At 36.9% G+C, this 25,550-nt stretch overlaps 1 protein-coding gene across 2 annotated transcripts; it reads left to right on the top strand.

The window, feature by feature from the left end:
- Positions 1-1,045: 1,045 nt before the first annotated feature.
- atf2 (activating transcription factor 2) lies at positions 1,046-25,059 on the top strand. 2 transcript variants are annotated; one of them, XM_066687843.1, is made up of 12 exons: positions 1,046-1,110; positions 2,406-2,475; positions 2,702-2,798; positions 2,978-3,096; positions 3,292-3,420; positions 4,438-4,616; positions 5,054-5,168; positions 6,477-6,563; positions 10,495-10,644; positions 11,113-11,319; positions 15,412-15,517; positions 22,820-25,059. In XM_066687843.1, exons 2-12 carry the CDS (start codon positions 2,428-2,430, stop codon positions 23,032-23,034), a joined length of 1,452 nt encoding a protein of 483 aa, XP_066543940.1. In that variant the 5' UTR covers positions 1,046-1,110; positions 2,406-2,427; the 3' UTR covers positions 23,035-25,059. The 2 variants fall into 2 exon arrangements, with proteins under 2 accessions (XP_066543940.1, XP_066543941.1); XM_066687844.1 differs by lacking the exon at positions 1,046-1,110 and adding an exon at positions 1,132-1,547.
- Positions 25,060-25,550: the final 491 nt, after the last annotated feature.

The following is a 25,550-nucleotide window of genomic DNA, read 5'->3' as shown; positions in this document are numbered from 1 at the left end:
GGGGGAGGGGTTGTATACTGTTATCTGTGGCACTTGTTCAATGTGACTGGCGCCAGATGGCTGAAAAGAGGACCTACATGAAAGAGTCTTCTACTGGCTTTAAAGTAGAGCTTGACTTCTCAAACCATAATAACTGAAGCAGGGGTAAGTTGCATAACAAACACTTAAATATACTCAAAACTGCATTTGTAACTTTGCAAAGTAACTTGTACACGTGAGAAATTGGCCAAATAAAATTGCCTTACAAATGAGATAAGCCTACCCTGTTGGGTCCCAACCTTATTTCTTGCAGTTCTGCATTTGACTGACAACACTGCTAGCAATGTTACAAGACCATGAGTTGTTCTGTAATATCTTAATGTTTTGCTTAATTAGCGTTTGATTCTTCAGTTAATAGCTTTAATATAGACCTTATTTCTATAATTACTAATTATTTTTAATCTAGAACATCACAGTTTAGTCCACTTCTGTCAGCAGTACTATTGTGAAATCAATGTTTTCTAAAATAGGTTTTTTTAAATGCTTGATATTAAATCTACAAAGTTAGAGGCAGTGTTGGCTTACTGGCCGTGCTATAATAACAACTATGGCTGAATACAGCTCTCGTATTATCAGAAATGCAAAACGTAATGGAAAATAAGGTCAGTGCTGTAAGGCATTATATACAATATAGATTAAAAGGTGTGGGTTTTGATATATTATGTTTTGGAAACAATTATATAACATGCAAAAACATTGTTTTTAATGACGTAAAAAGAAAAATATAAGAAGAAATGAAGAATGAACTCCAACCTTTTATATTTAATCAGGCTTTTACATTATTTCCAGTTCCTTTAAATCATTTCCATAATGTAGATATTTACACTGTGTGTGTCATTTGTGCAAAAACAAATGTCTCACAAAATAATTAGGACATTAGGTCTGTTCATTCAAATCACATCTAACACCCCCTGAACAATCACACTACGCCGTACACGCTGACGTCCAGCCTGTCGCGCAAATTCCACGTCATCCAGATGACGTTTGCGGAAGTCTGTGCAGAGTGGGAGTGTGCTCGCGAGATCTGGTGCAGCCCGTGGGATTTGGCCCTGAGAAAGGTTGAGCCCGTGGGTAAGTGTGTAAACAGTGCTTATAAACTGTGACAGTTGCGCTAAACACCGACTGTCACATCCGTTAACTATCCGAGATCAGTTTAGGCCGGTCGGCTTTCATTTTTTCCGTAATGTATGATTAATATGTCTGTAGTGCAGTAGTAATAATAATAACATGGCGACGATGATATACCCAACCCAAGAAAAGAGACTGGGCTGGTATACTGCTGATGGACTGTGTAAACAAACATCTTTCTATTGTATACAGTATAATATCCGCCACGAATCACAACACGTGTTATTGTATCCATTAATATAGTCTACATTTAAGAAGTTTACCTTGAGTTCAATCAACAATGTCGCTTAACTGTGCACACTGATATTACAGCTAGGCTATATTAAGATTATTATTACCTGGCTGCCACCAGTGCCATACACGTTTCCTCAACTTCTTTGGTAGGTAATCAGTAGTTTTCTATCATAACTCCACTACAAAGATATATATTTTCATAACAAATAATACAAAATTGTATTTACAGTTGAATAGAGAATGCCTACATGTTTGTCCTGAGTTAACTTGGCTAGTAAGTTGTATTTCTGTTGTGACGTAAATGACAGGTTATTGTCGCTGTCAGTGTGCAGTGTGTACCACATTTCTGTTCAACCTCTTGTAACTTTAGGTGTAACTAACAATTAAAAAGAAACATCATTCCCGCATCATTATTCCAATTAGTTCAATAGCAATAGTAGGGTTAGTTTCAAGACCGAAGCCTTTCTCAGGTAACAATTTAACGTTCCAGCAACCTTGTTACATTTTGCAGAAACGTTGTGTGTTACTACCAAGCTAACAATGTAACCTTGCTGCAAAAGCAAATGTTGCCGAAATAGTGTGTGTTACATGGGGTTTCCAGTCTGCAAAGCACCCCACACGTTTTCTCGGTAACCTTGTGTTTTTCATGCAAAAGCTGCAGAAGAATATGTGGTGGTGTCTATGGACCAGCTGTCTAAGGATTATGCTAATATTGCACATGTCGTGTTACTACCGTTTAAAAAGTATGACGTTTTTTATGCTTGAGCTTTTGCAGTGTATGCAGCAATACACAAATTACAGCATATCTATATTCTGTTATTTTTGTTTTCTTTGTTTTTCATTTTGAAATAGCATGTTTAGCTATTATTTTTATTTTCGAGTGCTAAATTACAGTAGCTGTGTTTTAAACCACATTTGCAAATGTTTTCCTTAGCAGTAGCCTATTCTGTGTGGTGAAAGATACTTTATGCTTTCTTAAGTGTTGCATTTGATCAATATTGTAGGAGATAAAAGGATCTTCCGAATATGAGTGATGACAAACCCTTTGTATGCACTGCCCCTGGATGTGGTCAGGTATGACAGTAAAACATTTCCTATGTCCACTTGTTTGAACAAGTTCCTTTCTGGAGTTTGTTTTCCATTATACTTTTTTTCCTCCCTCAGAGTCTGTATATTTTTTACCTTCAGAATATACTTTACAAGAACAACATCTTATAAAATAAAATAATCAAAAAACTTTGAATGTGGACTATGTATATATTTTTTGCTTCTTAAATTCCCCATGTCTTTTGTCTTACAGCGTTTTACAAATGAAGACCATTTGGCTGTCCATAAACACAAGCATGAGATGACATTAAAGTTTGGTCCAGCACGTAATGACAGTGTCATCGTTGCTGGTGTGTATAAAAGTCTAGAGTATGAAACATAAAAAATGCAGAGAAAATGGGAAACCAAGAGAATATTTAAGAAGTGTAAATTTAAAACTTAGAACAAAAGTAACTTGTGTTGTGACATTTTGACATGAATTGGGGCGTGACCAGCCAGTAACAGAGACTCTATTCTGTATTTGTTTCAGACCAAACTCCAACACCAACACGTTTTTTGAAGAATTGTGAAGAAGTGGGGCTGTTTAATGAATTGGCTAGTCCATTTGAAAATGACTTCAAAAAAGCAACAGAAGAAGACATCAAAAAGGTAATGCTAATATTGGAGGAATGGGATACAAATATCTGCCACATTGTACTTAAGTGATATTTGTATTATTGTATTGGAATATGCTGCTGCTCATTAGAAACCACATAACTGGTATTGCTACTGATACCATTGCTCAGATTACCTCTACAGGGCTTTGTTTCTACTTGTCAGGTTATTATTGTCCCTGTATTTTAGCTGCCCATAGATTTGTCTCCACTTGCAACGCCTATTGTAAGAAATAAAATTGAAGAGCCTTCAGCTGTGGAAAACACACACCAGGACAGTCCTCTGCCTCATCCAGAATCGACTACTAGTGACGACAAGGTAAAGTGTACAGCAGTAGTGTTCAATAAGGAATTCAATTATGTTGTATATGATTAGGAAATATTAAGAATGTATAAAGCTGAATTAAAAGCAGGGCTGTAGTTTCAATTAGGAAGATCACTGAATTTACTTTAATGTTAAATCTCGTATATTTTTGTATTTTTTGATGTATTTACTATATGTATGCCACGAGTGCCCACAAGCTGTGGTGTTTTCAACCATTTGCTTTGGCTTACTGTTTCTGGTGTTAATAATCTGTTTCTGTTGGCATTCAGTGCCCACAAATATATTGTATTGTAGTCCCCTTGCGGCTCCAGTTTATGCTTTTTAACCTGACACACTTTCATTCATCCTTAAATCAGACAAAACACTCACTAGCCGCAAACTGGCACAATTTGGTCTACCTATAACTTATCCTCGTCTCACCTTTTAACTGTGGCCATCTGGATGTAGGCACTTCTTGTAGTGCTGTTTAAATATTAATTTATTCTTGCTTAGGATGTTAAATCATACATCAGTTGAGAAAGAAGTTGGCAGTTCTAGAGCAAAACAAAATCATTCCCTTTCAGCCCATCATCTTTGATTATAGTTTGTGTGCATTTCAAAAGCATTACATTAACCTGTTGATTGAGACCATTGTAAAGTTTTTTTTTTTCAGAATCTCCTGTTTTCTGAAGAGCTAGTATTTGTTGTAGTTCTGGCAATGTTGTGCTATTGCTATCTGTTCCCCATTGCTTAAGGGGGACAGACATACAAACTAGAGTTGTATGCTTACTTGATCTTTGCTTTGAGAAAATGTGAATGCTGTACTAACATCTTCTGCATACAAAACTGAATAAAAAAGCTATTGATTTCATTCTGCAGCATTTTAAATACCATGTCAGTGTGTACAATAGGGAATAAGAAGTGAAAATGTGAATTTATGGGTTTTAAGAAGCATCTAAGTCATATTTTGTAGTTTGATTCTTGGTTCTATAGAGCATTTAATGCAGCTAAGGTTTCATATGGTATTTTCAGGAGGTTTCATTGCAGCCGACCTCACAGCCAACATCTACTATAGTTCGTCCTGCATCACTTCAAGTCCCAAATGTACTACTTGCAAGCTCAGATGCTAATGTTGTAATACAGCAAGCACTTCCGTCTCCGACATCTAGCTCTGTAATTACACAAGTCCCATCCTCAAATAGGCCAATAGTGTAAGTAACTTGCAAATGTTACTTATTTAATGTGCCTTCTTTCTTTATTACAAAAATGTAGATTTGTTTGGTTTTTCTGCATTATTTTGCAAGTCATTTTATTTGAAGTAGGTTATAATTTTGTGTACTATATATTTTTCTGTTGTCATATAGGGTAGATTAACATGACTGTGTAGTTTTACCAGTAGAGTTTTGTTCTGTAGTTGTGAAACAGTGTAGTGCATTTAAGAAATATATTTTTTGTACTTTTTGTGAAAGAGACTGTGAAGCATGAGAACTCTTTTGTGGTACTTAGTGGAAAACTAACACTTGTTTGTGTGTTTTCTGTTTGTGTTTTGTTATTGTTGATGTTTTGTTTGCATCAGAGTAAAAAAAATATCTTCACATGCATGTGGTTGTTAATCTTATGCTTTTATTTGATTTCTTTTGGCTTTCAGACCAGTTTCTGGCTCATTCCCTGTTCTACTACAGCTCCCTAATGGACAAACAATGCCTGTTGCCATACCTGCATCCATTGCAAATCCAAGTGTGCATATTCCCACAGCAATCCCGGTAAGTCTGGAATTCTCTATCCCCTTCTTTTCCTTCAGCATGGGATGTGCTCCATTAATAAGATCCATTACATCTATGTAATCTATCTAAATGCCCATTGTATACAGGTATTACTCAAGTTAAAGTGAAGGTCAGTCATGTTTACTGTGATAAAACATTGAATTATGAAGAAGACTATTTCACTGAAAAAACAGGACATTGTTGGACTTTCCATTGATGTTTATTTTGTTTTTCATGCTTGGTTAACTTGGATTCAATTAATTAATTAAGATATGCATTCTGTATAGTTTCTGGTGTTGGCTAGATCTGAGGTTCTGACCGTTGGTTTGTGCCAATAATGTGAAGAGTTATCTTAACCCTAATGCAATCAGAAACCCATACATCACTCTAGTAGAAATGTTATGCTAACAACACACCCATCCTTAATTGTTATCCTAACCAAACCAATCTAACGGCCTGAGCACCATTGTATGAGTTCTTACAGTTGCCAATAATTTGGCCTTTGTTGTTCAAAGTCATGCATCAGAGGATAAGGGCACCTGTTAATAAATAAATACATTATTATTAATAATAATAATAATAATAATAATAAATAATAATAATATCAAGAGCCTTGGCTTATGCAGATGTGTTTGTTATACATCACAATGTCACCTATGTAGCTTTGACATTGCAAAGTTTCTGTGATGTGATATATATATATATTTTTTTAAAGGTACTTTCTTTTGAAAAAATATGCATTCATTCTAGAAATTTCTGATTGTGTATACTGGTTAAGATCTAGAAATAGCTATTTTGCGATGGTGATCCAGTGTCTGCTGGTCTGCCTGCTGGAGTGGAACAATGAACAGCAGATGATTAGCTGCTGATGGTGGCACAGTGGGGAAAAGGCTTCCATTCTCCCAGCCTGTAGGGATTTCACTTCAGAGGCTGGCAAAGAAGATGTTTAGCAGCATCAGCTTGGAAAGGCAGTCCTATTTACAGGCTTTATTTCCTTTCACATTCACAGTCAAAAGATGTTACAAGTGGCACTGTTCTTCACAATGCACGGCTGTCAATTCCTTACTGTTCTCTCCATCAGTAGCCCTTTTTTCCATATGTGTTTAATGTCTCTAAATCTTACGTAATTTCAAGACTACAAATTGTGCTTTGTGTGAAACTTGCTCGATAAGGTTTGTACTTTTAACAGTATTGTCTAAAATGTCAAACATCTAAAGGCTTGCGAAACACAAACTGCCTGATGATCCACCTGTGTATGAATATGTAATATGCTGTTTGTTGCTGTGTTCCCTGTGCTGTGACTGTCAGCTTGTCAGACCCGTCAACGTAGTGCCTAGCGTTCCAGGAATCCCAGGACCCTCCTCCCCTCAGCCCGTGCAGTCAGAAGCTAAAATGGTAATTTGCAGTTTCTTGCTAACGCCTTCATAATCTACCTTCTTCATTATAAAGATGTTACACACTCTCATAATTCTTATACTCCGAATAAAGAGAATAGATTTATCTGATCATTAATGCTGCATTTTTTTCCATCTGTGAGATTTGTAGGGCGGTGCATTTGCCGTTTTATACTCAGTCTGTTCCTTCCTGCACCTTTAGACAGTTAACAAGACATGGAATGACTGGAGCAGTGCAAAATATATATTTATTTTTAATTTAGATGTTACAATTATGAGATTCGTGGTTTGTTTATATATTGTGCAAAGCTTTACCAAGCCAGCAGGGGGAACCATGCTAAATACCAAGTAATTGATGTTTCAACGTCAGATTTAACATCTCATTAAGCTGGTGTTTTTAAAAGCAAAAATATTACCGTTATTTTTTTTTCTTTTAAATAGTTAGCATTGTGTTTTTTGTTCTTGTTCCTGCTTCAGGCTGTCTATATGACCCATACAAAAAATACCTTAGTAATCTCACTTTTTCTAGTAATCTACTTTTTCTAGATTCTTGACTGTTTCTCTAGTGTTGAATTAGATTTGTATTGTGTTTAATAAGCTGAATTTCTAGTAAGCGTCTACAGACTTTTATGGTAATCTCTCAGGGCATTATAAGGAAACACAGAAAGAGTGCTAGCAGCCATTGTGCAGTCTAAATGTGAATGTTATTCTGATTAGTGCTAATCGAAGTCTGTGAAACCAGCCATACGAGTATATATTCAGAATTCATTCAGAGACTGGAAGACTTGATTTAGTATTCTTATGGGTAGTAATGATTATCACAATTTTATTTTTAGTTTTACATTTTAGAAACTTTCATTGTACAAAATTTGCTGATAACAAATCATTAGTCCCACATTTTTTTAAGTGCTGTATTGTAATTAAAATACCCCCCCACACCAAAATCTTTACATATATGATACTTAAACTGTAATTGGTAAGTGTACCATCAGCTTAGTTGGAGAGATCTGTAGAAAATATGTCATTAAATGTGTTAATGTTTCAGGCTCCTTCATCCCATGTTGTTGTCTAGTACAAGTGTGGAGTTAAATAGTTTGTGGTCACTGTTATTTCATGATTCATGATGTTTACCTTACAGCTGATGGTTTAAGATCTAGGCAGTCAAGTGTGTGCAGCCCATAAGACAAATTGTAACTGCACGTTGCAATTTTACATTTGGTCGGTATATATTCTGGGTAGAAGGAAAACCACTGTTTATAAACAAAGTTATGTCCTAAGAGACAAGGAAGGAAGGAATAAACCACAACCAGAACATTTATTTACACTGCGTTCGTTTCTGTGATTAAAAGACAAATCCAATGTCTCACCAAGTTGTTTTAGCATAGTCCAAAATAATGTTATATAAGGGAAACCAGATTTGGAAAGATTTCTATAAAATGAGTAGTGGGTTTTCTACTTGTTTTTGGGAGGTGGAGACATGGTACCCCACACTTTGAATGGTTCTAATTTGCTTAAGTCTTCGCTCTTTCACAGTTGGTAATTAAAATTAATGATTGTACAGATTGTCTGCAAATTAGTTTATCTATGATCAGGAGACAGTAAAGCATGTCCGTTAACCAGCTTCCAGATCACAGCAAATTGTTTTAGGGGAAAACAATTTCAAAGGACAATATGTCTGCGTATCATAATAGATGCTGGAATTGAGTAATAGTTTCTGAGAGTGTGTTGTCCGTTTCTTTAATTATTATTCAGGGCCAGGAAAATAAAACACTGTAAATGAGATCTGTCGAGGGGTGATGAAGCACATATTACAGAATTCGTAAGTGTTCACAGCGAGATGTTCTTGTGAAATTAACAGGTAAACTACCAAAAATAGGCGGGGGGGATGTGGGAGGGGGTCGGGGGGACAGTTACAAACTTTGGATTGCCAGCCCTGTAAGAATGTGGGCTTGGAATGACAAACTGACAAATAGCACAGCACACAGTGGGCAGTCAACAGGGTTTGCTGTAGGGGGCTTCCATGGAGGGCTGACAGAGGGCAGCTTGGCAAATGTTCAGAAACATACATTAAGTCAGCTAAGCCCGGCATGGAACCTTTTGTTCAGCAGAATTCATCTGACCTACCTCCCTGCATACCGAGCTCATCAGCAAACACCTAATGAGCCCGCTCCGAGGAAACAGGCCCTCTCCCAACCTCCTTCATTTCCACACATTCTCTGGGGGTGTAGAGATGCCGCTTTACAAGGACTGATGATGCTGCAAAGACCACAATAATGATAATTAACTTGCTGAATTTAGAAGATTATGCTGTTAATTAGTTGCAAAATAAAGATAAGTAATATAGCAGCAGATGGTAGAATAACACCCATGAGAAGGAGGGTTATTACACTGATGAGTTTTTTGTGGCAGATATGAAATATGGATCTGACTTTTTTTTTATATACATGGACTGTTCCAAGAGAATAATATCTTGTTTGAGTGAGCAGAGAATCTGGATAGGTATTACACAGCAAGCAAATTTGGTTGACAGATTGGTCTGCACCAGATATATGTAGCACTAGAAATAATGTGCTCATTTGTATCCTGCAAAAGCATTGATATGCACTTTATTAAGGCTCAACCTGGTTTCATAATTCCGGGTACTTACACAAAATTGTTTATCAACAGTGAATTCATAACGTTTGGATTTTATATAAACTATGATGTATTTATTTGTAATATATATATATATATTATATATATATATATATATATATTATTGGTATTGAGATTACAAATCCATATAGACAGGACTTAAAAACACAAATTAATATTTGGGAAGTATTTATATCAGATTAATATCTCACATTTTGTTTGAAATAAATGGTCAATGTAAATAGTTTTCTTTAAATGTGAGGGAAAAATTCAACCAGCATGATCTGACTTTTAGTAGTGCACAAAATATAGATTAAATGGTACCCTAGAATTAAGCATGGAACCGGCTAACATGAAATATGGAGCATTTAAGATATTATCTGTCTGCACTGCAAAAGGGTCAGGTGAATAATGGATGAGTTTTTTTTTCTGATTTGCAAGTCGGTACAAATCATTTCTGATTAGTTGGTGAAGTTGGTAACTGTGGCAGTTTTTATTGGGGTCTGCATGCACAGAGTGCTTTAGTTGCAGAATGTATTTGATAAAATGCCTTTATAGGTATCTTTTGGTTAATATTCAGTGACTGTACAGACCATGAGAACATTAAGGCATAACTGTAATTTCCTTACGTATTTTATCACTTGATCTACATCTCCTTCAGTGTTTCCCCATCATTGGATCATTGCAGATCAGTATTATGTTAAAGCAATAAATGTGAGGCTAAACTGAAAATAATCTCAATGTTTATTTTTGTATTTATAAAATGACAGGCAGCAAATGGTGGATTTGGTTCTTACTTAAACCTGTCTCAATTTAATAGCATATTTTTTAAAATATTCTTTCCCATTACTAGGAGTAATATTGGTCCCTCGGTAGATGCCCTGGCAGTTCACACAGACACTCAAATATCAGAACTTGAAGAGAATGCACTGCATGTGGGATTGTGCAAAGCATCTGACAAGATGCCTGAGAGGAAGTAAATTCCCTTGACAGGTTGCTGAGTATCACACGGCACTCGGGAGAATAGAACATTTCCCATTTCTGCTTGTACTCCTTAGATTTTGTTTATCTCTTTTTTATTTGGGTACAGGATTAATAGAACAGATTAAAGTGTATATACAATATTGATGCTCACACCTCTTACACACACCTTTGATTAAGGAGTAAGAGTGCTGAATATACAATCATATAGCTTACCATAGTGTGATTATGTATGAATGAGAAACTCAGTTGAATTCTACATAGAAGACATGGCTTACATTGTTGTGTGTTTGAATTTCCTTCCTTAAATATTGCAGAGGCTGAAAGCTGCCTTAACACAGCAGCATTCCCAGGTAACTAATGGAGAGGCCTCTGACGGGCAGGGCGCCAGTGTGGGTCGGACACAGCCAGAGGAATCCTGCCCCCAGTCCCTGCAACAGCCTGCAACCTCCACCACCGAGACGCCAGTGAGTACTGCGGGGGCCTGGACACACTGCGCAGAAACACAGCCAGAGTTTGTGTCAATTTCTTTAGTCGAGCTCGAATTTCACCTGAATGCCATCTCTTCATTTACACCTCCATTTAAGGAGTGGTCCTAATTTTTAAGATATTACCATAATCAAATCAAACTGTGTTTTTTGAAGGACATATTGTTTTTAGTGACAAGCCTATATGTAAGTTGAATGAATGAAATCACTTCATAGTTGTTTTTCCTGTTTTGTTTTATTGATATATTTGTTGTGTTGATAATTTTTGATAATTGATACATGTAAGGGGAATATTTACGTTTCAATTTTTCAAAATTATCAGCCTGAATCCCCCACCCCACACCACCTCCATTTTTATACAGACGCAGTACGTAGTAACTGTTGACTGTATCTGTTCAGAGGTGAGTTAGCTGTCCGAGGCTTATGCTTGTGTGTTGTGTGTGCCAGGCCTCTCCAGCACAGCCTGCCCAGCACACCCCCAGCACTGGTGGTAGGCGTCGGAGAGCCATGAGTGAAGACCCGGACGAAAAGAGGCGCAAGTTCCTGGAGCGGAACAGGGCCGCGGCGTCGCGATGCAGGCAGAAGAGGAAGGTCTGGGTCCAGTCCTTGGAAAAGAAGGCTGAAGATCTGAGCTCAATGAATGGACAGCTACAGGTATGGCTAAGCCCCTCTCTAAATAAATCTGGGTAATGAAGACATTCAAATCACAACTCGCAGAACGGCACGTCTGTATCTGAACAGGAGTTGTGGATTTCTTTGTTTCTTCATGCAGTGATAAAATCATTAATGGCGATTAAAGAAGCGTTGCAGCCTGACAGTGAAAACGATTGCCGTTGCTCGCGTAGAAGCCCATACATTGATACCTCACTGTCAATAAAGATGTATCTCCATATGTCAGCTGCTGATGAGCATATCTTTTCTTCTGTCTTAGCAATTTAAAGGATGGCCTTAAAAATCTCCAAGGAAAATGTGTCTTTTTGAACCTTCATTTTGCAGAAAGCAATTAGGATCTATCGCTGACAAGTTCGAAACAGTTCATGTAACTGTTTTCTCTGTTGATGTGTTAGAACTAGGGAAAGCTAAATTTGTGTTCCAGACAATTTAATGAGATGTTGTGTTTATTTGTGTGCTGTGTTCTGTGTCCATTAAACCTGAAGCAGACATGAGGGAGGTGGGGGGGATCATTATTTTTTTTTAAGTAAAATATCGACTGCTTTTTTGTATTGATCTCGCCTTTGTGTGTGTGTTAAGGGTTAAACCAATGGAAGTGGAAGAAAGCAAGGGAATAGATTGCCTCAGGGTATCAAGAGCTGAGCTGTTAAGTGTGAAGAACAGAATGACTCGCACCAAAAATTGAATGTCAAAGAATTAAACTCTTCGTTATATGAAACCATTAATCAGTTGTGAAATTCTGTAATAATTCCTTCGCTGACATGCAGGCACAGCTGATCAGCATACTAGGCAGTAATGATCCATGATTGCTTTAACATTATCCTTAACTGAATTTTTAATGAGATATCAGGCCTGCCTTAGGACAGTACAATGGGATTCAAGGCTCACAAATGAAGGGTCTCATTTGCTTGTGTCTTTTTTATCATCATTAATATTAGTAGTTGTAGTGATCTGAAAATGTTGAATTATATAAGAGACTGTTTGCTATCCATGGATGCTCTAAGACCTAGTTTAGAATACAGCTGAGGGGAATGCAGACTTTGTTTTAGCTTCCTGGTAATATATATTTCAGTAACACTTTAAAATTAGGTGGTGTGATACCCCCTGAATAGAACAATTAAAACAACAATACCTCATGCACATCTGAGTTCTGATGTTGAGCACATAAACCCTAATCCTAACCCTGTGGGCTAAAGTGCATGACATATTCATGTGTTAATCTTGTGCTATCTGTATATTAATTAATATTTATCACACCACCTTCTTTTAAAGTGTGACCCATATTTCTTCAGAGCATTTAGCAAACCTGCAATGTCTTCTAGAGGTGGTGGCTCGATAAATCATGAATTAATCTTATACATGAGTCAGTTAAACAAACATAACTGCTCTAAGCAACTATCAAAGATTTTTCACTTCGTAAAAACTATTTAGAATCTTTTTTTTTTTGGATAATTTAAATGATAAAAAAAAAATAGCATAATGTTCTGCCATATTTCCCTCTTTACTCATAAAACGTCTATTAGGGCTCTATGGTCTCTAGTGGCTACTTACTTTATATGCCCAAAGATCACAATGGAAGATAGCAATTAAATGTCACTTGCTACTGAAATTCCTCATACTGTAGTTTTGATCTTCAACTAAGGATCTGTTAATGAAAAGTTAGGATATTACAGTATGTTATAGCCATACACACACACACACACACACACAAACTGCAGTTTATATATTTTCTGTTTATTTATTTATGTGTTTGTTTGTTTGTTTGATACGTGTGTGTTCTGGCTCATTGTAATGTTGAGTTCCGATCCCAAAGGTGCCATGCAAACACAAGAGACCATTGCTGTTCCATTTCCTTGCAGTAAGGCCCATAATTCTTCACTCCATATTCAGGCTTTGTCTTTCAAAGACAGGGTACAATAGACGTTGAAGAACAGTGTTGCTCAAAGTGACCTTTTAGGGCAACACAACTCTTTCAATACATGGTGTGTATGTGATTCAGAGTTCTCTAGTATCAAAATGTGTTTGTAAAAGAATGGCGGCTGCTTCTATATTTAACAGATACATTATTCCCTTTACCAGAAAAAGCTGCATGCACTGTTGTCCAGAATGTGACAGTATGCCATGATGTTCACGATGCGCTTCAGAAAACATCCTCTTAACATAGCACCCGGCCACCGTTACAGTCTGTTACCACTGGAGCAAGCTTTGCCCCATTACCTTCCTTAATATAGTGCCTATGTATGGAATGTATGTTACCTATATAGTAACTGACTGTATCACATGGTTAACTGCATTATGACTTTCTGTCTGTCAATATGAGATCAAGCAAAAATGCTTTTCTCACACATTGAATTTTGTCCTTTTTGGAAGGAAAACTGTTCTAAAAACCTCAGAAAACAGATGTGGATCAACTCTTTGTTATGTTTCTTGGCTATTGGACTTACTGTAGGATGTAAATCCTGCTGTTATTACAGTCCAGCTGCAGTGACTATATTGTTAAGTAGCTGTCTGACTGTTATTTGTTTACCTGTTCATAGCTGCACCACATCCCCACTATAGCAACATGTTGGAGCTGCATCTAAACCCTTCTCTGGACCATTCTTTGCTCCTGTAGTAAAGATAATCAGCATATTATTACATTACAAATTGATGACAGAGGAGGAGACTGCAGCTAGTATATATATATATATATATATATATATATATATATAAAAAATGTATAGGCTGCTGAATTACAAAGAAAATATTTCATCTCAAGGTTCTGGGTCATTTATTAAACTGCAAGAGCTGTTGTTCTCATGGTTTATGATGCCCAGAACTATGCAATGAATTTCTGTATGTAATGCACTGTTACCTATACATTATTCTATCTATGTATGCTCAAATAATTGCTTTTGTAAGGGAACATACAGAACAGTACTGTAACACCTTAAGAAACTGCAACTCAAATTATTACAAAAGCTGTGTAATGGGAATAAAAAATGTGTACTGTATAGAGATATTTTATACTTCAACAGCTGTGCTTAAATCTGTTTTAGAAACAGCCCAGACTTGCCAAGAAGAGCAAGGCTAAGCAGATGGATTAAAATAAATTAGCTGCTTTTAGACTAATAGATTAGGCTGCCGTAGTTCTTTAAAACCAGGCAGAAAGAGTTTAAATCTGCCAAGGTATGTTACATTGGTTCTTGGCTGCTTTAAATCCTGTTAAAGTCACCTTCACAATAATATACTCCTCTTTACTGCATGCAAAATTCCCAGCTCCCTGGGGGGTTATAATGACAGTAGAGAGTAAATCTTAGCAGAATCTTCAAAGTTGTCTGACAATCTGAGGAGCCTGCCTCTGCCAAATGTGTAGTTTCAGAGCTATTAAAAGACCATAATTATATTGAAGGAGCAATATAATTAAAGAAGTGCTGCATGCTTTGTTTAATTTAGTGTATTGTTCCATCATCTTATATGTATGTGTGTTTCTGTACCTATATGTTCCTATTTATACATGGATTGAATGCATGCTTGTATTATTGTAAAGGGTGATTATACATACATAAACCGCAGTTGCTGGTTATTGAACAAGTTCAGTTCAATTGACGTTGTCTGTAACTTTGGAGCCCATAATTTCTCAGGAGAGCTGCCATTAAAATTGTTGGTGGGATTTCCTAAGAAAGTGTATTTCAACCTTAAGTGGAATGTAGACTTCAGTTTCAGCAATGCTTGTTTGTGAATTCATTTTTAATGGTTCACTCTTCCACATTATTTTTAAAGTCATTATAGAATTTATTAGAGGCTTCTTTTACAATTTTTAGGACTATACAACTAGAAAATAGACAAGACTGGGAAATGTAATTTATTTTTAATTGTCAGGATATATGTGAGCACATGCTGAGAACACTTCTATCATTGCATTGTGTGTAGCGAAGAGCGAGCTGTAGTCCAGTCATGGGGATATTAATGTCAGTGTTGTATCTTGGAGCTTGTTGTGTCAAGTTGAACTACAAGAGAAGTTAGCAGTCATCTCCCTGTTTTTTGATGCCTGCAAGTGGTGTTCGTAAAATAAGTTTCTGCTTCTTCCTGCAGAATGAAGTCACCCTGCTGAGAAATGAAGTGGCTCAGCTGAAACAGCTTCTTCTGGCTCATAAAGATTGCCCTGTAACCGCCATGCAGAAGAAATCTGGCTATCACAGTGAGTAATGTTCCATTATCCGTAGCCTTAGGCTGTTTAAATGAAATACTGCCAAAATGATCCGAGTTAACTGTGTGAGGAACGTGATCTGCTGCTTAACATTGCATTAAAAAAAAACAGGGGTTATTCAAGTAAGCGATTTTCAGATTATTATGATTTTTTAAATATTATAAAAGTTTAGGTAATGATATTTGGTATAATTATGAGACTTGAATAATAGTTTCAAAGAATGCGATGTGTCTGATAAGTTAAGTGTTATCCATTCACTATCTGAAGATGAACTAAGATACAGTGCCTACTCCTCACCCCTTAATGGGCTCATATGGCTTGTAGTCATACAGAACTTTCTAGATGCTTTTGGTAATTAAATAGGAGTGCATTTAGTACATGCAAGCCTGTTAAGTATTGGGGTGAAAGGGTAAACACTTTAGAGCAACTTTGTGCTCTTTAGTAAATGTATATTCACCAGGGTTTATTTAATATAAATCTATATACCTAAAAGGAAGGGGGGAGAGACTAACACTCAATTTCTCAATATTTTAACAATATTTCTGCGATAATTGTTTTGAGGAAGAGTTGTGCATTAGAGATGCTTCTCTGTTTTGTGAGCACGATTGGTAAATGTTGGGTTTGTTGCAAATGATTCATGTGTGATTTTTCTCTGTTTAGTGTTCAGACTCAGAGTGTGATTGTTGACTTCTTTGTAAGCAATACTTTTTGGTAAGATTTACTATTCTCCACACAGCTGCTGCTGTTCAATAAATGACATTTTCTACTTGCCATAAACAAATGTATAATAAACAACAGAACTCAGATTGCATAAGGCAGCATTCATAATATATAGCGCACATCTTTTGGCGTTATGATTTAATGATGTTTTGGGAAATTTGTAAATCTGTAGATTGTTTCTGCCATATGTAGCCACTTCATTTCAATTTGCTACTGTCAGTAGAGCAGGAGAAAAAAAAAGAGTTTTGCAATGCGTTGTAGCGGTTCCTCAGGTGCTTGTGATAAAACTTAATGGCTGCCAGATTTAAATAGTCATTGTAAGCACTTTTATAAGAACAAGCAATATTTTTTAATTTTCGAGATTCCGGAGATCCAGCCTGCCTCTATCCTTAGTGCATTTCGAATATTGATTTTGTCAGCTTTGCGCTCATAACTCAAGAGCCCTTTGATCTGCAATCAGTTTAACAACACGGGGAACCAAATTTCAAGGCTGAGTTACAACTTTCTGGAATATGCTACTGACTTATATTGACAATGATTGCTTCCAAAATTAGTCAATTATAGCTCCTAGCCTGACAAGACTATGGTTCTCTTCTGAAAGGCGGCCGTGCACCACTGTGCTCATTATGCATGCCTATTGTTAACCATGGAGCTGACATGACTCATAAAAATAATGGGACTGATAGCTTATGAGTTGGAATATGCTGTCAGATACAGACCTCATTTGAAGGAGACACAATGGTTGGAGGTGTTTTTTGGAATGAAGTGGGCTATCCTTCATGTTTGTGTTTGTTTTTTTTCCCAGACCTCCATGAAAGTTTGTCTGAAACTGCAGTGTGTTCGTAAAACTTTCCTTCATATGTGCACATAGACGGGCATTACTGATCCTGTTGTTGCTAAGATTTTTTTTTTTTATTATTATTATTGAACTTAATTTGTTTTTCCATTTTAAAAAGAGTTTCAGTGAAACATTGGTGTATCTGTAAATAGACAAAAAATTTCACTTTTGTTACGATAAAGCAGAACTTTCATAATGCCATTCATCCGGTATATAATGTTTTAAGATTTTGGGAAGCTTTTTGTGGTTCACAGAGGGTGAGGCATTTGCTTGGCTTCAGCTGGCTCAGAACCCCGGAGTGTTTTGTAGAAGTTGTGTCTCCTGCAATGTCTGGGAGAGCACCTGTCACACCCCGTTTCAGTCCTGTGTCCTGTTTCAGGGTCGTTTCTGACTGGCGTCCAATTCAATCTGCAACACCAAGTACATGCACAGATAAAGAGCCCCCTCTAGCACTCTCCCACACAGTAAAAGGTGTTTGAGCTGATCTGAATTCAGATTGCTTCCCCTGGCCAATATTTACAGTGCTCCTTCCCCGAGATTACAAGAACGTAATTAACGCACAAGCCATAGTTAGCAATATCCAGGATTTTATTAATAGTCAATTTGTCCTTACAGGAGCATTAAATAGGACTGGCATAAATATTTTAGAGAAGTCAATGAATGTGATCTGCCATGTTAAAATCTTAAAACGGGGGAGAAAATATATCTTGCATGGCTCTCAAGAATGTTTTACTTAAATATTTTAATATATGTAATAATGTAAATGTAGTATAAACTTTTTTATTTTCGTGGTGGAGTTTGTAATAATGTATTTAATGATTATCTGGGGAAATTAAAAGACTAAAGCACACTAATCCTGCTTTCCAATTAGATTCTGGAGTGCTTTTAATGTCTTTATATTTCACCTGTTTTCTCTGCACAGTCAATGAGAATGTGAAAACAAAGGCATAATTAGTTTTATTCTTGGTCTGTGTATATTTAAATTTAAGTAGCATATAAATGGAAATATAATTCCAATCCAATAATACAGTCAAAGAGTTATCATTATTATGTAGCTGGATGCCCCTGTAATGAAACTCCATTTAATGACATAACACCCTAGGGCAGTTATAAAACAAATTAATTTAATTTCTCCAAACACATTACAGTTTATAAACCAGAGTTATGGTCACCGTAACATTTTATCCAGAGAATTTGTAACCTCGAACCAAAGAGTTCATATTTTGGTTCTTGCATCAGCTGCAATAAGTCCTTTGTGAAGACTAGTTTACATTATTGTGGTAGGATGAGGGTTACACCCTAAAGGGGTCCAACTCTGTACTGTATGCTTTTTATTTTGGTTGAAACTGTTTTGAAGTAAAGACGATTATTCTATGGGGAGTGGGATTTAGTGCTTAAAGATCATTCACATTTGTGTTTAACATACTTATTGATATAGTCAGAATGAAATATGAGTGTTTCAAACATCTCATTAGGAAAGATGTGCCTTGTTATCTTTACACTAACTGTTCTTTAAAAAAAATGCTAATTTGGTCACAAAATCAAGTGAGTTAAATCCATGTAATTAATATTGCATTTATAAAGAAAATTCCCTTAGACTCACCCCCTAGTCATCTCTCAATGCCAGGCATATAACAGTAGCCCTGCAAGCCAGCAAATCCTGCTAGCCAGGAGGTTGAGACTCGGGGGGCTTCAGGCTTTCTCCAGCCTTGCCTGTTAACATACTTAATCATCCAGCTGAGGCATAGCTGTGGCAGGTGGGATGAAATTATCCAGCATCTCCTACAAATAAGCAGGACTAGACTTTCTGTTGGCAGACTGTGCTCCCATCTGCTGGTAAAAACATGAAGGGGAAAAAAAGGTATAATACTGCCCTGGGACCGTACAGCCTCACAGAACACATTATAATGTACCACATCCCATATCCCTTCTTGTAAATGTGTGCTAACTGGTGTAATTATACACATTTTCTGGAGTGGGGGGGGTGCATGTCTGATTTATATGTTGATCAACTTTGTGTTCAAGTAAAAGACAAAATAATTGATGACACTTTGACATACGTTTGTACTAAATCATTTTTATTAAATTCCCATCAATAGAAATGCTCTGGGAGTGAGAAACAGAAGGGTTTTTAAATGAAATTTTATTGTAACCTACATAAAAAAATCTGTATATCACATTCTCAAATACCAAACCTAACAATTAATTACTATGTGCCATTTAAAGTGACTTTATATCATTAACAGTATTAATTATCTTAGTGGTCTGCATTCTTTTATGAGTCAGTACATTATAGCAGTTTTTTTTTTTTTTTTTTTTTTTTTAATCAGGATCCAATTAATTCAATGCAACTGCTTAACAGCTGGTGGCATTTAGACTCCAACTATTGCATATTCTCCTGTGTGAACATCATTAAAATCAGGTGCTGTAATCATCTGTCGCTGCAGTAGTTGGCAAGGTAGCCAAAAACAAATGAAAAACAATTTTAGATCTACTGGAACACTACTGCTCAACAAAGAATGTAATGTAGCCTTATAATGTTTGTTTAAAATGACATTGTGTCTTTAATGAGGCTAAAAAGGCAGTCGGTATGATGAAAATCCTCTTGGTTTTGATCGTGGCTTGCATGGATTCATCCTTTTAAGTCCACAAAATTAATTGAAGGCAGGCTAGGTTTTAAATACCAGATAATGGGTCTAAATTTTAGAAGTGAGTAAATTAGGTATTTAAATATATTAGAATTGTGTAATACATACTACTCTACTATACATTTACATATTAAAGGGAGCTCAAATTGTCAAACTTAATTCATTATATTATATAAACCTCTCCTTTGTGTATATTATATACATATATATATACAGTGCATTCGAAAAGTATTCACAGTGCTTCACTTTTTCCATATTTTGTTACAGCCTTATTCCAAAATGGATTAAATTCATTCTTTTCCTCAAAATTCTACAAACAATACCCCATAATGACAACGTGAAAGAAGTTTGTTTGAAATCTTTGCAAATTTATTAAAAATAAAAAACAAAAAAAAGCACATGTACAAAATATTCACAGCCTTTGCTCAATACTTTGTTGAAGCACCTTTGGCACCAATTACAGCCTCAAGTCTTTTGGAGTATGATGCTACAAGCTTGGCACACCTATTTTTGGGCAGTTTCTCCCATTCTTCTTTGCAGGACCTCTCACGATCCATCAGGTTGGATGGGGAGCGTCGGTGCACAGCCATTTTCAGATCTCTCCAGAGATGTTCAATCGGGTTCAAGTCTGGGCTCTGGCTGGGCCATTCAAGGACATTCACAGAGCTGTCCTGTAGCCACTCCTTTGTTATCTTGGCTGTGTGCTTAGGGTCATTGTCCTGTTGGAAGATGAACCTTCGCCCCAGACTGAGGTCCAGAGCGCTCTGGAGCAGGTTTTCATCAAGGATATCTCTGTACATTGCTACATTCATCTTTCCCTCAATCCTGACAAGTCTCCCAGTTCCTGCCACTGAAAAACATCCCCACAGCATGATGCTGCCACCACCATGCTTCACTGTAGGGATGGTATTGGCCAGGTGATGAGCGGTGCCTGCTTTCCTCCAGACATGAGTTCAATCTTTGTTTCATCAGACCAGAGAATTTTGTTTCTCATGGTCTGAGAGTCTTCAGGTGCCTTTTGGGAAACTCCATGCAGGCTGTCATGTGCCTTTTACTGAGGAGTGGCTTCCGTCTGGCCACTCTACCATACAGGCCTGATTGGTGGAGTGCTGCAGAGATGGTTGTTCTTCTGGAAGGTTCTCCTCTCTCCACAGAGACATGCTGGAGCTCTGTCAGAGTGACCATCGAGTTCTTGGTCTCCTCCCTGACTAAGGCCCTTCTCCCCCGATCGCTCAGTTTGGCCAGGCGGCCAGCTCTAGGAAGAGTCCTGGTGGTTCCAAACTTCTTCCATTTACGGATGATGGAGGCCACTGTGCTCATTGGGACCTTCAATACTGCAGACATTTTTCTGTACCCTTCCCCAGATCTGTGCCTCGATACAAACCTGTCTCGGAGGTCTACAGACAATTCCTTGGACTTCATGGCTTGGTTTGTGCTCTGACATGCACTGTTAACTGTGGGACCTTATATAGACAGGTGTGTGCCTTTCCAAATCATGTCCAATCAACTGAATTTACCACAGGTGGACTCCAATGAAGTTGTAGAAACATCTCAAGGATGATCAGTGGAAACAGGATGCACCTGAGCTCAATTTTGAGTGTCATGGCAAAGGCTGTGAATACTTATGTACATGTGTTTTTTTTGTTTTTTATTTTTAATAAATTTGCAAAGATTTCAAACAGACTTCTTTCACGTTGTCATTATGGGGTATTGTTTGTAGAATTTTTAGGAAAATAATGAATTTAATCCATTTTGGAATTATTCTGTAACATAACAAAATGTGGAAAAAGTGAAGCGCTGTGAAAACTTTCTGGATGCACTATATATATACACTCACCAAAAGGATTATTAGGAACACCTGTTCAATTTCTCATTAATGCAATTATCTAACCAACCAATCACATGGCAGTTGCTTCAATGCATTTAGGGGTGTGGTCCTGGTCAAGACAATCTCCTGAACTCCAAACTGAATGTCTGAATGGGAAAGAAAGGTGATTTAAGCAATTTTGAGCGTGGCATGGTTGTTGGTGCCAGACGGGCCGGTCTGAGAATTTCACAATCTGCTCAGTTACTGGGATTTTCACGCACAACCATTTCTAGGGTTTACAAAGAATGGTGTGAAAAGGGAAAAACATCCAGTATGCGGCAGTCCTGTGGGCGAAAATGCCTTGTTGATGCTAGAGGTCAGAGGAGAATGGGCCGACTGATTCAAGCTGATAGAAGAGCAACTTTGACTGAAATAACCACTCGTTACAACCGAGGTATGCAGCAAAGCATTTGTGAAGCCACAACACGTACAGCCTTGAGGCGGATGGGCTACAACAGCAGAAGACCCCACCGGGTACCACTCATCTCCACTACAAATAGGAAAAAGAGGCTACAATTTGCACAAGCTCACCAAAATTGGACAGTTGAAGACTGGAAAAATGTTGCCTGGTCTGATGAGTCTCGATTTCTGTTGAGACATTCAGATGGTAGAGTCAGAATTTAGCGTAAACAGAATGAAAACATGGATCCATCATGCCTTGTTACCACTGTGCAGGCTGGTGGTGGTGGTGTAATGGTGTGGGGGATGTTTTCTTGGCACACTTTAGGCCCCTTAGTGCCAACTGGGCATCTGACCATGTCCATCCCTTTATGACCACCATGTACCCATCCTCTGATGGCTACTTCCAGCAGGATAATGCACCATGTCACAAAGGTCCAATCATTTCAAATTGGTTTCTTGAACATGACAATGAGTTCACTGTACTAAACTGGCCCCCACAGTCACCAGATCTCAACCCAATAGAGCATCTTTGGGATGTGGTGGAACGGGAGCTTCGTGCCCTGGATGTGCATCCCACAAATCTCCATCAACTGCAAGATGCTATCCTATCAATATGGGCCAACATTTCTAAAGAATGCTTTCAGCACCTTGTTGAATCAATGCCACGTAGAATTAAGGCAGTTCTGAAGGCGAAAGGGGGTCAAACACAGTATTAGTATGGTGTTCCTAATAATCCTTTAGGTGAGTGTGTATATATATATATACTGGACTTTTGTATCACATGGTTTTCCAAGTGTGCTTTCATTTTTATCGTCTAGACACTGATAAGGACGATAGTTCAGAAGACATCTCGGTGCCAAGCAGCCCACAGGCCGAAGCAATCCAGCACAGTTCTGTCAGCACTTCCAATGGAGTCAGCTCGTCCTCAGTGGCCTCCACAGCCATCACTCCGCTGGATGACCAGGGTGCAGAACCAATGACATCGCAGGTGGGTGGGGCTCTTCCCTCCCACTCACAGCCCTCAGGAAGTTGATTGGTTTGACGTCAACGCATTATTTCCAACTGTAAAAAGGGAAAAAGGAACTTTCACTTTTCTCCATTTTGGAGAATGCTGTATTTCTGATTATTTTTATTTTATTGTATTTCTTTTTTTTATTGATTTGTTATTGTTTTCTCTTTTCTGTTTTTGTTTTCCCTTAGTTTTTTTGGTCTTAATACCAAATGTATCTATTATGGAGCAAACCATGATGCTCGAGAGCACTTTCCAGTCTTTGCAAATTGGACTAACAGTCATTTTTTCCTCTTCTATGTGTTCATGTTTACTGCGTTTATTTAATACATCTGACATGTTTCCAGCTGTTTTGGAAATCTGCAAATACTGGAAGAGGTTGCAATTCAAGGTTTTATTAATAAAAAAAAGGTGCATCGTTGACAAGACATTCCTACCAAAGTATGTCATATGGCTCATGTTAATATTCTGTTCTTAACATCTTTACTCAGCACTGTCTGAGCAAAAAGACACAATTTAGCAGTCACTTTGTTTGTTTGGTTTATTTGCCTTTTCTAATTTTGCACACAAGGAAGAAGAAGGGTTTCTGTTTTTAAATTGTTTGATTGTTCACCTGTAAGTATTGGCAGCTTTTAGTAGTAAATTTTAATACCTGTCTTGTTACACAATATCAGTGGTTGAGCTGAGAAAAAAAAATGTATGTATGAGTGGTTTGGCTGCTTGTATCAGTAGCACTATGTGGTTTGAATGTTGACAGTTTCCTTCAGTTGTAAAATAGTCTTAATGAGGATCTTGGATTAGAATAATTTATGTTCAAGAATGACGTTTTAACTAACATTCCATGTGTAGTTTGATTGTTAAAGATAAGTTGATTGTAGGTTTACAGTAATTATTTTCTCATTATCCAGACATCTGCTAGATGCTGAACTTACTACATGTGCCATTAATGTTTCTTATTCAATAATTCACATTCAATTTGTATTGTAGGGATTAGAAACAAACATTCAAATCTGTGCCCCAGCCATGAGCTTTAGTCTGTACATAATTACTTTGGATAGAATTATATAATGTATCATGTTAGTGGTTTTTTTATGTATAATGTTGCTCGAGCTCTACGGCAAAGTGATAATCTAAGCAAGTGGTGTTTAAAAATTGCACTGCTGTAGCAAATTATTCAGATGATTTCTTTGGAGGGTTTATTTTCTGCCTTTGTTTTTAATATGAAATTCGAAGTTGTATGAAATGGCATAACTTATACATTGTATGTGGACTTTCTAGAGATGTACAATGTTTTTTAATGAAATAGTTTTAATGCTGTATTAGAGACCTAATTATAAGCCTTATGTTTTCTGATATGAAAAAAGTGTCTTTAAAATGTCTTTAAAACAAGGCTTCTGTAACCATTCAGAACCAGTTTAGGTCATTGTAATTATGACCTAACACCGTTAAAAGTGAGAAAACTCACATGCTGCTTTGCGAAAAAATAAGTAATATCATTCTGTACTAATGTTATATCAGATAATTATACTAATACAGTACTAGTACTACTAATAATAATTGCAACAACAATAGTAATCATAATTTGTAGGTTACAGATCACAGCAATGTTAATTTAAATCCATTTGCCTTTTATCTTAAAATGTATTAGCTTACTACTGTGTAGTTTTATAAGACATGCTGCATTTCTTCATTTCAAAGACCTATTGAAAATGACATTCTTGTTAAACAGGTAATTTGTACTGTCACTGTTTTGTGCTATTTGCATGTAAAAGTTCTCTGAGAGAATTAAACCAATGTTAAAAAAGTCTTGGTTAAATAAGTATCATCTAACATGTTGTGCCACCTTCAGTTTTAGAGCGGTGAAATTAGGTTCATGACTGGTTAAGTAATTAATTTAGCTATCATTTATTCAGGTTCAACTGCATTAAAAGAGTGTGATACTATTGTGCTGGCAGTAAAAGTGTAACTTGTGAAAGTTCGGTATAAAATCATAAATTAATTTAAAACATGTTGTAATAAATAAATCTTTTAATATCTCTTTAAAGTCTATATAAACTGTGTTGTGTTTCTTTAGCATTTTTTCATCCAGGACTCAGACGATAGGTGTGTAATTCTACTAACACCGTTGTGTGTGTGACTGACTGAACATGTGGCTAGTTTGAATGGTTCCACTTTAGGAAGGGTTGCCAACTGTTCTGGTTTTACCTGAACGGTCCCTGGATTTTAAAGTGCCATTCAGAAGCAAGAGATTAATGTTTTGTTTTGCTTTAGTAAGTAAATCAGTTTTAAATGTCTGCCATTCTAAAGCTCAAAATGATCAAACTGTTAATATTTTCTGTGTATTCAACTCAAGTCACCTACTCTTTTGGCAGGTCTGGGTCTTCAGTGTCAGCTCGTTTCCAAAGGTCTTTCATTGGGGTCATGCAAGTAGAAACTGTGTTTTAATCATTCTGTTCCTGTTTTTGTCATTAAGGAATTAATAGAATTCGTTTCCAATATTTTCTGATGAATAGAATTCTGGAAAGACTTTATGAATTATA

Source organism: Amia ocellicauda, chromosome 16 (assembly GCF_036373705.1).
Source record: "Amia ocellicauda isolate fAmiCal2 chromosome 16, fAmiCal2.hap1, whole genome shotgun sequence".
Lineage (NCBI taxonomy): Eukaryota > Metazoa > Chordata > Actinopteri > Amiiformes > Amiidae > Amia > Amia ocellicauda.
The sequence above is the reverse complement of the archived record's forward strand: the minus strand, read 5'-3'. Positions and strand labels throughout refer to the sequence as shown.